The following is a 14,073-nucleotide window of genomic DNA, read 5'->3' as shown; positions in this document are numbered from 1 at the left end:
AAGAACTTTTAATACAAATACAATATATATCTCAGTCAAACTTAACATCTATGCACTTTTCGTTATTTTCCTCTTAACAGTTTAGGTAGAAATTCATAATCTATTATTAACCCAACAGACGTTGCAATCTGCATTGTAGCTCTTTAAGACACTGCTGCAATCGATTTGTGTCTGGCTTTTGATAACATATATTCAAGCAGGCAGCCACTATGTCCTGAGCCTTTCCAATAATGCGTCTCCTGTGGAGTATATAAAATTGCATTTAAATTGTTTTCACATTAACTGTAAGTACTAATTAAACATACTTTGATCGGTACCAAATGGCATGCGCGTTGTCCGCCAAAAGAGATACCACACGAATGGCGGATTGGATTAAGTGCCACTCGTTGCCTTCATTTGCCCAGACACGTTCATTCATTGAAATCATCCTACAAAGAAAATATTAATGATCAATAAAACACGAAAACTTGACGCATAAAATATATAACATTATACCTTGAATAGTATTCTAGAAGTAGCTCAAGGTCGAGGTTCATGGTTACAAGTTTTTCTGGGACCGTTCCCTCGGGCATACGCAGCTGACAAGCTCTAATTTCCAATTCCCTTATCAAGAAAGCGAATGGGAAGCAAGCACCCGATTCACTGTATTCACGCACTAATAACTCGATTTTGCTGAACAGCCGGTTGGTGCGGTCCTGAGTCGATCCTGGCTCTTCTACCAAGCTGCTGATTATGTTACCCCACACCGACTCTATAAGCAGGGGATCATTGTGATGGGAGCAATTAAGTATTGACAATTGGCACTCCCACAGATTAAAGGGCTCAGCAAAATGCTGGTATAATTGTGTGATATCATAGAGCGCGTAGTTCAATTCTTTAACAGCCGCTGTGGCGTCTGGCCTTTTCTGGGCCAACGCCGTCATATCAACAAGCACCGCTTTTTGAACTCGAGCTATTTCCAGCTGAAATTTGATAATTCAAAAATGTAAATTAAGAAAAGAGATTTCAAATTTCACATAAACCTAACTTTACCTTGTCTTCTAGTTCCTTTAGGAATATTCCATTGGTTACAGAGGAGCCAACATTTCCATTACGCATGCACATGACAGCCCGCACCAGATACTCAATTCGTTGTTCCAGAGTTATATTTTCACTGCGTGTCATTGCCAAATTATCTAAAATTTGTGATGCCTGGGAATGGTATCCATTCTTTTCATAGTACTTCCAAAGCAAATCAATCAAAATCACATTATCCGGACTACGTGTCACACTTCGCCGCAAAAACTCTCCCAATGTTGGCTCGACCACTTCCAAGAGTTCAGCAAGCATGTCATGAGCGAGAAGCCATTCGTAGAGAGTCACATGGATTAGAGGGTCTTTTATTTTGAGAGTCTGTGAAGCAATTTTTGAAATCGATGGCTTTGATTTGCCATCCATTGTGTCTGCTTTAGATCCGGAGGTATTGCAGAGATAATATGGTGAAGTTTGATCCTGAACAGAATTATTATTGCTGGCCGCCTGGTAGACGTGATCTAGCATAAATTGCACCTCTTTGTAATAGTTCATCCTGCAATAATCAGTTGCTTTTAGTTGCTCATCCAGATCTCATAAGCTCTCTCAATTTACTTACCGAGTGACATAGCAGGAATATCCTTCACGGTCTTCAGATGGCTCGTCGTTGTTATAGAAGTGAATTCCAACTTCTTCGGGATCGCTCTTTGATGCACAGATGGCTGCTAATTCGACTACACCTTCAAAAAAGTCAACGGTTATGAAAAGTTGACAAATGCTATGCAGCGGCAATGTGGGCGCCGCTTCCTTGCACATTTGCAACGTCGTTCTGAGCTTTTGCTCCTTCTCTGCAGGTGACGTGCAGTTTTTAGCACTCATCAGCAGTTCAGTGGCCTTGTATGTGACAGCATCCTCATGCCTATAGAGATTCGGGCATAGCTCACGTAAATTCTTTGATACTTCCGACACACCAGTTTTATCCTTGAGGTACAGATTGATAAGCGAAATTATTAAAAATGCGCACACCTCGGATCGTGTAAGCATCAAGTCTCGAAACGTGGAGCCCCTTAACTTCTTCTGATTCTCGGGACTAAGCTGGAGACAAAGGTGTTGAAATGAATGCGAATTCAAAATGCTCCACAGGGATACCACTTCACAGGCATGCTCTAGAGTAAAAAGTGATTAGTAGAGGACTCAAGTTGTTTGCGATTAAATCTACACTTACTGACAAACAGGTTCAATGCTGAAAGAGACCGCTTCTCCTCCACCTGAGCCTGCTCCGTCATATTTCGTTGGTCGGACATGGGCAAATGGCTGTTGGACATCATTATTGTGCTGTATCCATTCGTTCTGTCCAATTGACTGTCAAATGGCACTCGGGTAGAGGCTACAAATTTGAAGAATGTAAAATTGAATATATGTACATATGAGTATTTAGCTACTTACAGGAAATATCATGCACAGAATTCACTTCGAGAAAACTACGCAACGAACGTAAATCGGACAATAGGGAAGCACAATCGCTTGGACCCAATTTGGTACAAAAATTAGCATCGACACAATTTAATTGCCAAATAGAACGCAACATCCGAGAAACAAATAGATAAAGTCCGTCATGTTTTGATGAAAAAACTAACGCCGCATTTTCTGGACCAAGTGCCTGGGGTGACTGCAACATTCCAGCTGAAAATAGTCAATTTTGTATTTATTAGAGGCCACCTTTTGCCTGTTATGAGAGCTTACGTACGTGAACTAGTAGGCTGACCGTATTGAAATCCAGAGTATTGCGGTGAAGAGAGAGCTGGTTTATTTGGCATTGGTGTAGACATGAACATGGGATGACGCTCTGTCATTGTCACTGAATTCGCAGGCAATGTTTGATTGGGTAGGTGACGCTTACTGGCATTCAAAAACTTTTGATTTTGAAAGCAAGGTTCTCCGCCGTATAACATAAAAGCCTGGGTGGCCAACAGCGCTACATCGCTACCGCGATATTTTTCAGAAGTAGCTAGCAACAAACACGTAGCGCAGGCCTCGCGTTTATCTTGTGATTGGAAAAACATTTTAACTTCCTCATGATGCGGTCCATTGCACGCTTGTAAGATCTGCAGCAGGATGTCTGCCGACTTTAGCAACTCTATAATGTGAGTACCTTGGTTTGTTAGCAAAGCGATTCGGCGGGGGTTGCGTGCCTTGTATAAAGGGGAATTGAGGAGAGGCTTACAGGGATCATGTACCTCAGCTAAGCCCCACACAATGCCATCTAAGCTTTCCAGAGCTGTTGATTCCACGAGATACGTATGATTTGCTGACGGAACAGAGGTAACCGACCACAATAGATCCTGATCTTGTTGTTGCGTAGTAATCATCAACATTGTTTCGTCCGAGCAGTGTGCTGCATGTACCTCCTTGGGCTTGTTGGTGGTTGCGTTTGGTGTGTAACCCGGGGGCAGTCGAACATGTAGTAAGTATAGACCCTTTGACGCTTCCGTTTGCCCAGATAGTGGTGTCTGACCGCAATATTCGGCTTGCGGGCTGGGTGTTGTTGCGTTCGGGGTCTGTTGCGACATATTCAGCGATGTGGTGGAGAAATACAGACGTACGCCGCACTGTGTAACAGCGACAAGGTGTAGCTTGCTTGATTCATCTTCGATAAGGGGACAAATAGCTTTAACAGATTTGAAAATAGATGGGTCAACAGTCCTAAAAAGGTAAACGGATCAAATATTGGTACACAAATCAACAGAAATCAAAGAACATACGTAATCAAGCCAACTGCTCTGTTGGTAATTTCATTTTGGGTGATCCTGGACAGCCTTCGCACATTTGAATAGTTCGTTCCGATATCCCAAGCCTCAATAGATCCGTGCTCCGTTAGAACATACAGCAGTCTGCGACTATTGTCGATGGCTATTCGCTGAATGGGATCCACTTCCTACAAAATAATAAGCAGTTAATCAATGGAGCATTAACATTTGTTTCAGCTTGACTTCGTACCGAAAATACTTTGAGGAAATTGGGAACCATGTAGGATACCAGATTTTGGGAATGGTTTATTTTCTTGCATCGTTTTCCAAACCAGCTAGATTCAGCCTGATAGAACACCTCATATAAGCAACCATCACGACCGCCTAAAAAAATGCGTCCATCGTCCGTTCCTTTTATGACGCTGATTGACACATTGTCAGTTCCAATCACAAATATTGGCCTGTTCATTAGTTGCATTTCATTGTGCGAATTCTCCCCAAATGTTACACCCAACACAATTATTTCTATGGGTGTCGTCAAAACTAAAAGATACATAACATCTTTCACAAAGACGTCTGGTTTGGGCTTTACCAGTCCAACGCTCACAATCAAATGGCTTAAGCCATCATAGTATGCAACATCGCGCGTTTGATTATATGTCCATATGTAAATCTCGGAATCAATGGTTAACCAGGCGCGGCCAATTTCAGGGAACAAGCCCATGTTGCAATGACATTTTACATCTGCAAGTTACAGTTTCAATATTATACCAGTTATCAATATGAATAATGCCACACTATACTTACGCTTAAAGTGCTCCAGAATTTCATTTGGTATCGCAGATTTTGTGACAGTTCGCAATTGTTTAAGGTTATGTGCATTATCCAATTTCAAGTATGCAAGACTTTGGTAATCGTAATCATTTAGTCCACTCATCGTGGCTCTGCCATGCTGGCTGACACCTGTTAACTAAAAGAAAGCTTTACAAGATTGTGAAAGCGACGTAAACCCACGGAACTCACTTCTAATAAACCAGGCTTCTGTCTGTCCAGATTATCGTGCCATTCCAGCATATTTACAGCAGTTGCTAAAATCTCGAACTGCGCGGGCGTAGCAGTCATTTTGTGAAAATGTGTGTGTGTATGTATAGAGCACTAACTAAACTATACTGCTATGTGCGCAGCAACACAAATAAATTTGGAATGACTATTAAAACAAAACTAATGTGAGAAGCAAGCCGGCTGTAATACCAACGCCACTAGAAACAGCTCCCGCCTTTTCTTAGGGATGGTAGTTCGGCTGCATTCCAATAAATACATCGGCATGAATATAATCGTTAGTGTCATTCCTCAGGGCCAATCGAAAAAAAAGGGTATATGCGTGCTAAATACCAGAAATCTGTGCTGCTTCTATGCGTCTATGGCCGATTTTGTAGAACCGATTCCCCAAGGAAAGGTTTTTTCACCAAAAAAGATTAAAACCTGAGCTTCACGCATTGAAGAAATTTGAACGTTATTATTATTATAATTATTTTGTATACAGATTAGAAGGGTATGCGTTTTTGAAACGTTTTTAGTTTAAGTTTGGTCTTGCGAATTCACATACCCGTTATATTGCACTATGTGAAGAAGCTTAGCTATTTGATATGCACAGCGGAAACATGCCAAAGAAGAATAAATTTCACAAATTTTCTGGAACATCGGATGCTCTTCACATGTACACTTGAAAAACTTTTTCCATTCTTGCCATTTTTATAAGACAGCGAGATTTGGAAAGCTGATTTAAAATTTGATGCACAAGTATCACACTTAAATCTGCCTAGGTATATGTCATGCAGTATGTATACATATTTGCAGCTCAAACACCTTTTTTATATGAGATAAGCAATTTTCATGTATGTTTATATGTGGTAAATGCATATCAAAGTTTAGTCATTCGTCACAATATGTTATACCATAAAATCAACACAAATAAAACAAAACCCAAAGCACAGCATATTCAAATCTGATTGTTTCTTTTAGCGCTGAGTATCCTAAGTAGCTAGTAATATTAACAAGAACATCAAAATCGAGGAGAATTATTTAAATTATACGGTATTTTTACAGTATATTTTGAAAATGCAAGGGTATATTTCGGTATATTTTGTATGGTTGTGAGGTATATTAAATCGATAATTCCGCGGTCACCCTGTCCCTTCCTCTTTTCAGCCTTTTTCCGGTCGGTTTACGGAGCGTAAGTTTGGTGGATTTTTATATGAAAAGAAATGTTCGAACATCAAAATAACTGCATTTGTTTATTGTCTATTGAATATGTTACATGAAAGTTGAAACATCAGGCGTATGGTATATTTGTGTATATTGGTGCTTTAATGTACATATGTTTATGTTTGACTGTGTGAAAGAATGATGGTGCAATGCAAACATAAATTTGTGCATATAAAGGCTCAAAAACACAAAGCATACCCTGTCTGTCAGCTGAATATAAATCGTATTTATAATTTCAATGTGGCAATCAAAAAAATATTCATACCTACATATCTCTTTCTGAGCCGTGTTTTCTATACTAATGGATATTTTATTTTGGTTTTAGTGCCATCAACATGCGGACGATTAACTCGAACCAATGTGTCAAAATCCCCAAGGACATCAAGGCCTCGGTGAAGGCTCGTGTGGTGACCATTACTGGTACCCGCGGCGTTCTGAAACGTAGCTTCAAGCATTTGGCTCTGGACATGTACATGTCCGACAAACGTACGTTGAAAGTGGAGAAGTGGTTTGGCACAAAGAAGGAGCTTGCCGCCGTACGTACCGTCTGCAGTCATATTGAGAATATGATTAAAGGTAAGGACACAACAAGACACCTTTTTGCTCGATGTTAATGCCTACTTTTCTGTTATTATAGGAGTGACGTTTGGCTTCCAATACAAGATGCGTGCCGTGTATGCCCATTTCCCCATTAACTGTGTCACTTCCGAAAACAACTCGGTTATCGAAATCAGGAACTTTTTGGGTGAAAAGTACATTCGCCGTGTAGAAATGGCACCTGGTGTGACTGTCGTCAACTCCACAGCCCAAAAGGATGAGCTTATCGTTGAGGGTAACGATATTGAGTCTGTTTCTGGATCAGCAGCGCTCATTCAACAATCGACCACCGTCAAGAATAAGGATATCCGTAAATTCCTTGACGGTCTTTATGTCTCTGAAAAGACGACCGTTGTTAAGGTGGAATCTTAGACTATAGACATATTGTGTTTCTACCTGAAATTGTAATAAAAAACTGGCCGAAACTCAATGCGTATGACAAGTGTGAAGTCTTATACTTAATCATAATATTTGCATATAATTCAACAGTAGTTTTACATTTTTGGTGCACTGAGATAGCAATTTGCACAAGTTACAGATTTAAAATTTCGTTAATAGTTACATTTGTTCGTCATTGCTATAACCGGTACTCAAGAAGTACATGGCGTATCTTAGAAACGGTTCCGACCGTATAACATGTATATTCTTGATCAGCATCAACAGCCGAGTGGATACAGCCCATTCCGTAGAGAATGAGCATATCTATCAGAGATACGAATAAGGGTTAGATTGTATCATTATTGTAGGGGGAATGTCTAAATTCCTAATTGTCCAGTGGATTCCCTTACAGCAATTCGTTTTATGTTTGTTTACTCCTGCTTCTGCTTCGTTCTGGAACTGTTCCATGGAAATTATTCTATGGCTCATATCAAGAATAGTTAGCATGAATAAAAGAGCGTTCTCAAAGAACGCTAAAAGAACCCACATACATATGTACATAAAATTGTACATAATAAAATTGTTTTCAAATGAATTCCTTTTACTAAATTAGATAAAATAAAAGAAATAGATAAGAAAGATCTTGTTTTCAACAAGTCCTCATACATTTGCACCAGCTGCGTGGGGTACGCTTATCGATAAGTCAACTGTGACGTCTCGCTTGTATGAACTGACATATCTACGTATATATTGTTGGTCAATCGCACTGGTCTTTAGTGGTACTAGTCTTTTACTGGATGAAATTGTGTTATCGATGTATCGATTTAATATCAAAATAATCATTTGTGTTCATGGTTCCACGTATGTACAAAAAACAACAAGATGTCCATTGTTTTTAAACTGATGCATAACAGATAATCATTCAAAATGCTATTTGACACGAGCACAAGTGAAATCTCGGATCAGGGATTACTACGTATTGCGGAAGAAGAGGTGTGTATTCACTTATGAGCTATTAAAAGTAATGAATTGAATGCTTTTATTGCTTAGGAAAAAGTCAACAGCAAACTGGAGCAGTTGCTGGTTAAACAATGCCAGATTGAAGCAAAAATGAGTGGAATCGGAAGAGCGATGGTTTTACTGCACACCGTAGACTCTGATTCCACAAAGTTGAACATGCAAATTGTAAATACTGCTCAATTGGCTGAATCTGTAAGTGCTAAAGTACGTCGGTTAGATTTGGCCCGCTGCCGTGCTTCTGAATGTCAACAGCGTGTGCACGATTTGATTGATCTACAACTGTGTAGCCAGGGCGTAGTTAAAGCCGTAATCGAGGAAGATTTCGAAAAAGGTGCCGCCCACGTTGCACGGTTTTTGGCCATGGATCAGCAATTATTGCATCGAACTGCAGATGATGTCTCGATAACGTCGGTCAGCGACGCGGTTCAAACACTTGAGGATGCGACAGAAACAATTCGAGAGCTAATATCCAGACGTTTCGATGAAGCTGTTAAAAGCAATGATTTGGCTTCGGTGGAACGGTTCTTTAAAATCTTTCCCTTGGTTGGCTACCATCGAATCGGTATAGACAAATTTTCCAAATACATTTGCCTGAAGTTATCTGATAAAGCCCAAAAAGAACTAAGAAATGTACAAGATATAGCCAAAGCCGAATGTCGTTTGCAACTGGCCTATGCCGACCGATTGACTTCGATTTTAGAGAACTTTGCACGCGTTGTGGAAGTTAATCAGCCCATCGTTGAAGCATATTATGGGCAGGCGTATGTATAAATATGAAATTGTAACTGGCTGTTATTTATTTATTTATCTCTACCATTAGATCCGCGTCTCTGATTGATATGATTGCCATTTTGCAAGAAGAATGCGATGCCGAGGCAAAGAATTTATTGTTGGAGTTTAACAAAAATAGACAAATTGTTTATCGCAGCAAACAAGTATATGAATGCACTCAAAGGTCTAGCAATGGAACTACCAGCAGCAACAGCATACCTTCCTTGGGTCATTATCGCAAGCCCTCAGGCGGATCAATAGACAAACTAAACCCGAAAGAAATCGATGCTATCATAGCTGAGATAACTGTCATGCATTCAAGAGTAGAGTTGTACTTTCGTTTTATGCGTCGCCGAATGCAAGTAAGAATTTAAATTTCAATTTTAGCTTTAGCTTTGACTCAAACAATCTCGATTTTAGATACATGTTGATACATGCGTGCCCGAAAAAGAAGACCAGATTATTATTATGAATCGATTTGAAAGGATTGTCAAGAATTCGGACCTACGCCGACAGATGCAAGAAATTTTGAGCACCTATTTGCTTTTTGAAAGGTAAACTACACAATTTTCTCTTACTAAAATATTTATATATATTTTTAAAATGATTTTGAAGATATTTCATGGAGGAGAGCGTACTTAAAGCCATCGGCCTTGACAAATATGAAGCGGGACAGCAATGTTCTTCAATAGTAGATGATGTTTTCTTCATACTTCGAAAATCCATTCGGCGTGCCTTGACAACGCAATCAATAAACGGAACATGTGCTGTTATTAATAACGTTGCTGCCTGTCTTGATGGAGATTTCATAGCTGCGCTCAAGAATCCTTTAAAGAGTGGTTATACCTCTGGATATATCGACCTAGCTCAAGCATACAACGCAATACAAACTACGTTGCAGCAAGGGAAATTGCATTCGACTGATGCTGATCGAAGCCGAACTAATTTTCTAGTCCAACTGAACAACGCAGACATGTCCACCGAATATATCGAAACTCTGTGTCAGACCATGGAAATGGAAATTGCTGGAACATTTCCGTGCACGACCCCGGTTGAGCGACAATTGCTTGACAGCTGCTTGACGGAACTTAAGGCTGTTCGCGACGCATTAAAGGCCACTGTCGACTTTGGAATGCAGCAACTTAGATCCAGCGCAATAAAGCCACGAATAAATCCTTGGATAAACAAATTTTTAAGCTACAGCCACAACCTTACAGAGGCAAGCTTAAAACACACTAAAATGTAAAACTTTATTCTTAATTTGATATGTTATTTGTAGGAGGAACTTGCCATTTATGAAGCTGAAGAAACTTTTGTTCAGTTTTTTATCGTTCATCTGGATGGACTGCTAAATTCATTCAAAACGGCCTTGAGCCCACGCAATTACGATGCGCTTGTGAGCATATTGGCAACGGAAGTCACAATTCAATTGGAGAGAGCCATTAAAAAATGCAGTTTTAACAGGGTAATTATTTATAAATTATTTATGTGAAATTCGGTTCTAATTTAGTTCAAACTCATCTCTCACTTGAAAGCTTGGTGGCCTCATTCTCGATCAGGAAGTTCGTGCCTTGGGCACTTATTTGACAGGAGCGACATCATGGTCAGTGCGGGATAAGATGACGCGAATTTCTCAAATCGCCACTGTATTAAATCTGGACAAGGTTTCGGAGCTCTCGGAATTTTGGAGTCCAGACAGTAATAAAGAAATGCCATCATGGCATTTAACACTCAACGAAGTCCGTGCTATTTTAGCACTGAGGTAAATTTTAATTGTAAATTGTACTTGCATATAAAATAAATTATTTTTATTATTTTTTCAGAATCGATTTCCGTATAGAAGATATAAAACGCTTGCAGCTATAGTATTTCAATGTTTAGCTTAGGAAATGTTATGAGCGGAACTAAACCAACGGTTGAAATCCAATCGCAGTAGAAGCTGAGAAAGCGGCCCCAAACAAGATGATGTTTTAATGTTCAGCAGTAATTGAAGAAGGCTCGCTATTTGGACGCCAAATCTAAAAATATAAAACAATATATTAACATATTATATTAACATGTGAATTCAAAAGAAAATATAAACACGCGCTTTGAACGGACCAAAAGGTCAGTACATACATAGTTAATTAGCTACTCTGTAGTAAACTAAGAACTCTTTTCATTCCGAAGAGATACTTATTCTCAGCCAAAGCTATCAGCTCCAAGACCCTTGAACAATAACTAGGTATAGATATAAGCAAACAGACAGGCGGACATGGTGTACACATATCTATTCTATCTAACTTAATTGCTATATAAATCATTAAAGAATATTGGCAAGGATCATACCTTTCCTCCAGATTATCGAGCTCCTTTAGAAATGCATCAGATGTGTTTGCCAACGCGTTGATGCTGCTACATTTTTCACATATATAAAAGAGTTCAAGAATGTTGCCATAAATGGGGTTTGTGGGTTGGTATGTTGTGCGTGATGAATCCATTTGTGAATCCTTTGAGCCAGAAATCAGGAAGCACTGGGAAAGAACATTCGCTAGAAATACTGTATGCTTTTTTTGTATTTCTTCAAAATCTGCTTTGTTCCTAATGGCATTTATCAAAATACTGAACTGACCTAAAATATATGTAATATTCGTAGATGTTAATATGCAAGCAAGCATCTTGTTTGGTACACTCACTTTCAAGTACATCCACTTGAATGTAATACTGCATATTATTCAAAAAGAACATCAGTTGATTGAGGAGATTCATCATTCGCATGTTTATGTGTCCAGACTTCGATTTGGCTGCCAATGTCTGTGTTGTCCAAACTTGTTGCAGATCGTACTGAAGTTTTCTTATTGTCAATAAGAATCGAAATATCTGATTATATCGCTCAATTGCCTTTGGCGAAAACAAAAGATTCAATGGCCATTCGTATATATATTTTAAATGAAGATTTTCAAAGATTCGAAAATCGCAGTGTTCATCTGACTCCCCGATAGTTTTCGGAACACTAAGTGAGAAATTTTCCAAATCATCAGTAATTCCCATGACAGTTGCGGCAAGCTGCAATTACGAGACAAAATGTATTATATGTAAATATTTAGTGTAACGAAGTACATTTAACCAACCTCAAAAGATCTGGTGTAATTTTTTGAGCTGGAGTCACAATAGACATCTGAAGCGCGGTTGAGCTGAGATAAAAACTCTAAGTAAAACTCTCCGCGCCCTAACAAATAGAAATCTTTAATTAATCCCATTTGGCGTTCTAAGTCAACCTCGTTTAGGGCTATCTCTGTCAAACGCATGCTGACGTATTTCTTAATGTCATTAACAACGCTTTCGATATGAAAAACATCTATTTCTTCATCATTGTTAAGATCCTTTACCATTTCAAGGAACTCAGATTCTTTGCCATTCCACAGGTTGTAAATGTCATCGCCCGAACTATCAGAACGTTTATTTTCCCAGTGATCGTTCTTATTTTTTCTTTGAAAGCTTCGTCCCATTTTAAAAACCAGAACTGTTTGCCCAACGAATAGAACTTTCTCAGCCACAATAGTAGAAAGAAATCCTGGCAGTTGACTCAAATTGATTTCATATTGCCATATGTAGTCCTCACAATTTCCACCTGCGTTCTAAAGGTTATAATCATTATTTGTAATTAAAACCGTGCTCAAATTGTTTAGAAACTCACCAGACGGGTATTATTTACTGATGATTTGGAGCAAGAGCCATTCAGGGAGGAATCATCTTGTGGAGAGAATTTAATAAAAAACTCGGAAAAGACATCGTCGATCACCCCAAAAATTAGCCAGTGAGCCAGACTTGAGAAAAACGAAAATTTGACTGGCTTCATGACTCTATAAAATAAATACATATATATTATTATATATTAAACACCCTTTGTCTATTTTAAACTACTTGCATTTTTGTAATTCTTTCCAGTTGAAAGTCTCCATGCTCGGAATGTTGATGTAGGCTATGAAGCATGGTGCACCCGTGCAGTTTTTTCACTTGTATTTCGAAAATAAGTTTCTTCAAAAAAAGTAGAATTGGGAGCTTTGCCTGCAAAGCATCGTGAACAAATGCAAGCGAGTTGGGTTTATTCTTTGAGCAAAATGTTTCAAGCTGTGTGATTTCCTCATAATATTCTTCAAGCGCTGCCTCGACGCCTTTGCCAAAATTGATCAAGTAAAAGCCGTGTGGAAGATCTAGGATAAAATTATACACGATTACAAGTTATAATCGTTTCCAAGTATGTTTGAACTTACCTTCAATGTTGTGATCTTCATTAAATGATTTTTTACACCGTTCATCTTCATTTAATCTCAATAAAAGTGTGAACTGAACAACTTCGTGAAGAACATTAATTACATTCAAAATTTCTTGAAATAGTTCTCTCTCGCAAGGATGGATAAAGTGGTCAATGGTGTTGTTGTCCTAAAACATATAAAGTTGATGTTATATCCATGTTAAAGTAATCGTACTCGTACATATGTTCGCCCTATTCTTACCAAAAAAGTCTTTATTCCAATTCCTTTCTTAGTTTGAGTTAAGCAGGATAATAACAAATCGTGGATCATTGTTGTGCTTTGCTAATTATTATCAGCTATCCGGCTAATGTAAAATTTCGATATATCAAATATATCGATATATCGACATATTTCAATAAGGGTAGTCCCGCAATAAGTATTTGCATTGGAAATAGACCTTAAGAGCAATCTCAACTGCAAGACAAAGGAGATACATTGAGAAGAGATGATGAGCGTGTCTCGGTGGTAAGCAGTTGAACAGCCTTAGTAGAGTTTGAAATCGTGGTAGACGGCAATTATAAGAATAACTAATTTAAACGGCTCAATGTCTGCTGATTTCTGATGATAATGTTGATATTCTTTTTCTTTTTTATGGAAATAGTTTTCCCATTCTACTTTGTATGCAGTTTTAAAGATAAGAGAAAACAAAAACCCGGTGAGAATCTATCAGATCAGATTATTATCCCCTTACTCTAAATTAAATAAGTAAATTCGGATTCAATAGATTGGTATTATGAGTATAATTGAATGGCAATATGGGAGCAAGATTTTTTTCGCTCGACTAAAACCGAGCGCTAAAAAATAACAATGATCTTGTGTCTTACACGCACACATAAATTTGCATCAGCTGTCTGGGGTCTGGTAATGTACGGTTAGTGGTCTTGAGCTGATCGTCCCCAATAAATGTACATATACATACATACCTATTGCATCGAACCCACTCGACATTTCATTTAACTATACTAGCAGGGCATTAAAAAATCTTAAAA

General features: G+C 38.6%; 4 protein-coding genes across 4 annotated transcripts; 2 read left to right on the top strand and 2 right to left on the bottom strand.

Annotated features, from left to right (window-relative positions):
* Window positions 1–6: 6 nt before the first annotated feature.
* On the bottom strand, window positions 7–5,048 carry LOC117902161 (nuclear pore complex protein Nup154). The gene is made up of 12 exons (XM_034813300.1): window positions 4,782–5,048; window positions 4,566–4,728; window positions 4,009–4,502; window positions 3,774–3,946; window positions 2,759–3,714; window positions 2,458–2,694; window positions 2,237–2,398; window positions 1,631–2,177; window positions 1,033–1,567; window positions 496–962; window positions 306–428; window positions 7–239 (listed from the first exon to the last, which is right to left on the bottom strand). The coding sequence occupies exons 1-12, from the start codon at window positions 4,878–4,880 to the stop codon at window positions 107–109; spliced, it is 4,089 nt and encodes a 1,362-aa protein (XP_034669191.1). The 5' UTR covers window positions 4,881–5,048; the 3' UTR covers window positions 7–106.
* An 861-nt stretch (window positions 5,049–5,909) lies between these two features.
* Window positions 5,910–7,062, top strand: LOC117902167 (60S ribosomal protein L9). Its single transcript, XM_034813306.1, has 3 exons — window positions 5,910–5,991; window positions 6,349–6,599; window positions 6,661–7,062. The coding sequence occupies exons 2-3, from the start codon at window positions 6,359–6,361 to the stop codon at window positions 6,990–6,992; spliced, it is 573 nt and encodes a 190-aa protein (XP_034669197.1). The 5' UTR covers window positions 5,910–5,991; window positions 6,349–6,358; the 3' UTR covers window positions 6,993–7,062.
* A 778-nt stretch (window positions 7,063–7,840) lies between these two features.
* LOC117902164 (conserved oligomeric Golgi complex subunit 4) lies at window positions 7,841–10,747 on the top strand. Its single transcript, XM_034813302.1, has 8 exons — window positions 7,841–7,991; window positions 8,049–8,779; window positions 8,839–9,151; window positions 9,210–9,343; window positions 9,405–10,008; window positions 10,069–10,254; window positions 10,325–10,551; window positions 10,613–10,747. Exons 1-8 carry the CDS (start codon window positions 7,926–7,928, stop codon window positions 10,653–10,655), a joined length of 2,304 nt encoding a protein of 767 aa, XP_034669193.1. The 5' UTR covers window positions 7,841–7,925; the 3' UTR covers window positions 10,656–10,747.
* On the bottom strand, window positions 10,572–13,420 carry LOC117902165 (gamma-tubulin complex component 4 homolog). Its single transcript, XM_034813303.1, has 8 exons — window positions 13,286–13,420; window positions 13,043–13,211; window positions 12,697–12,982; window positions 12,466–12,631; window positions 11,900–12,406; window positions 11,465–11,834; window positions 11,118–11,400; window positions 10,572–10,807 (listed from the first exon to the last, which is right to left on the bottom strand). The coding sequence occupies exons 1-8, from the start codon at window positions 13,352–13,354 to the stop codon at window positions 10,672–10,674; spliced, it is 1,986 nt and encodes a 661-aa protein (XP_034669194.1). The 5' UTR covers window positions 13,355–13,420; the 3' UTR covers window positions 10,572–10,671.
* Between the last annotated feature and the right edge of the window lie 653 nt (window positions 13,421–14,073).

The sequence above is a fragment of the Drosophila subobscura genome, chromosome U, assembly GCF_008121235.1.
Source record: "Drosophila subobscura isolate 14011-0131.10 chromosome U, UCBerk_Dsub_1.0, whole genome shotgun sequence".
NCBI lineage: Eukaryota > Metazoa > Arthropoda > Insecta > Diptera > Drosophilidae > Drosophila > Drosophila subobscura.
Note: the sequence above shows the minus strand (reverse complement) of the source record. Positions and strands in the feature narration are given on the sequence as shown.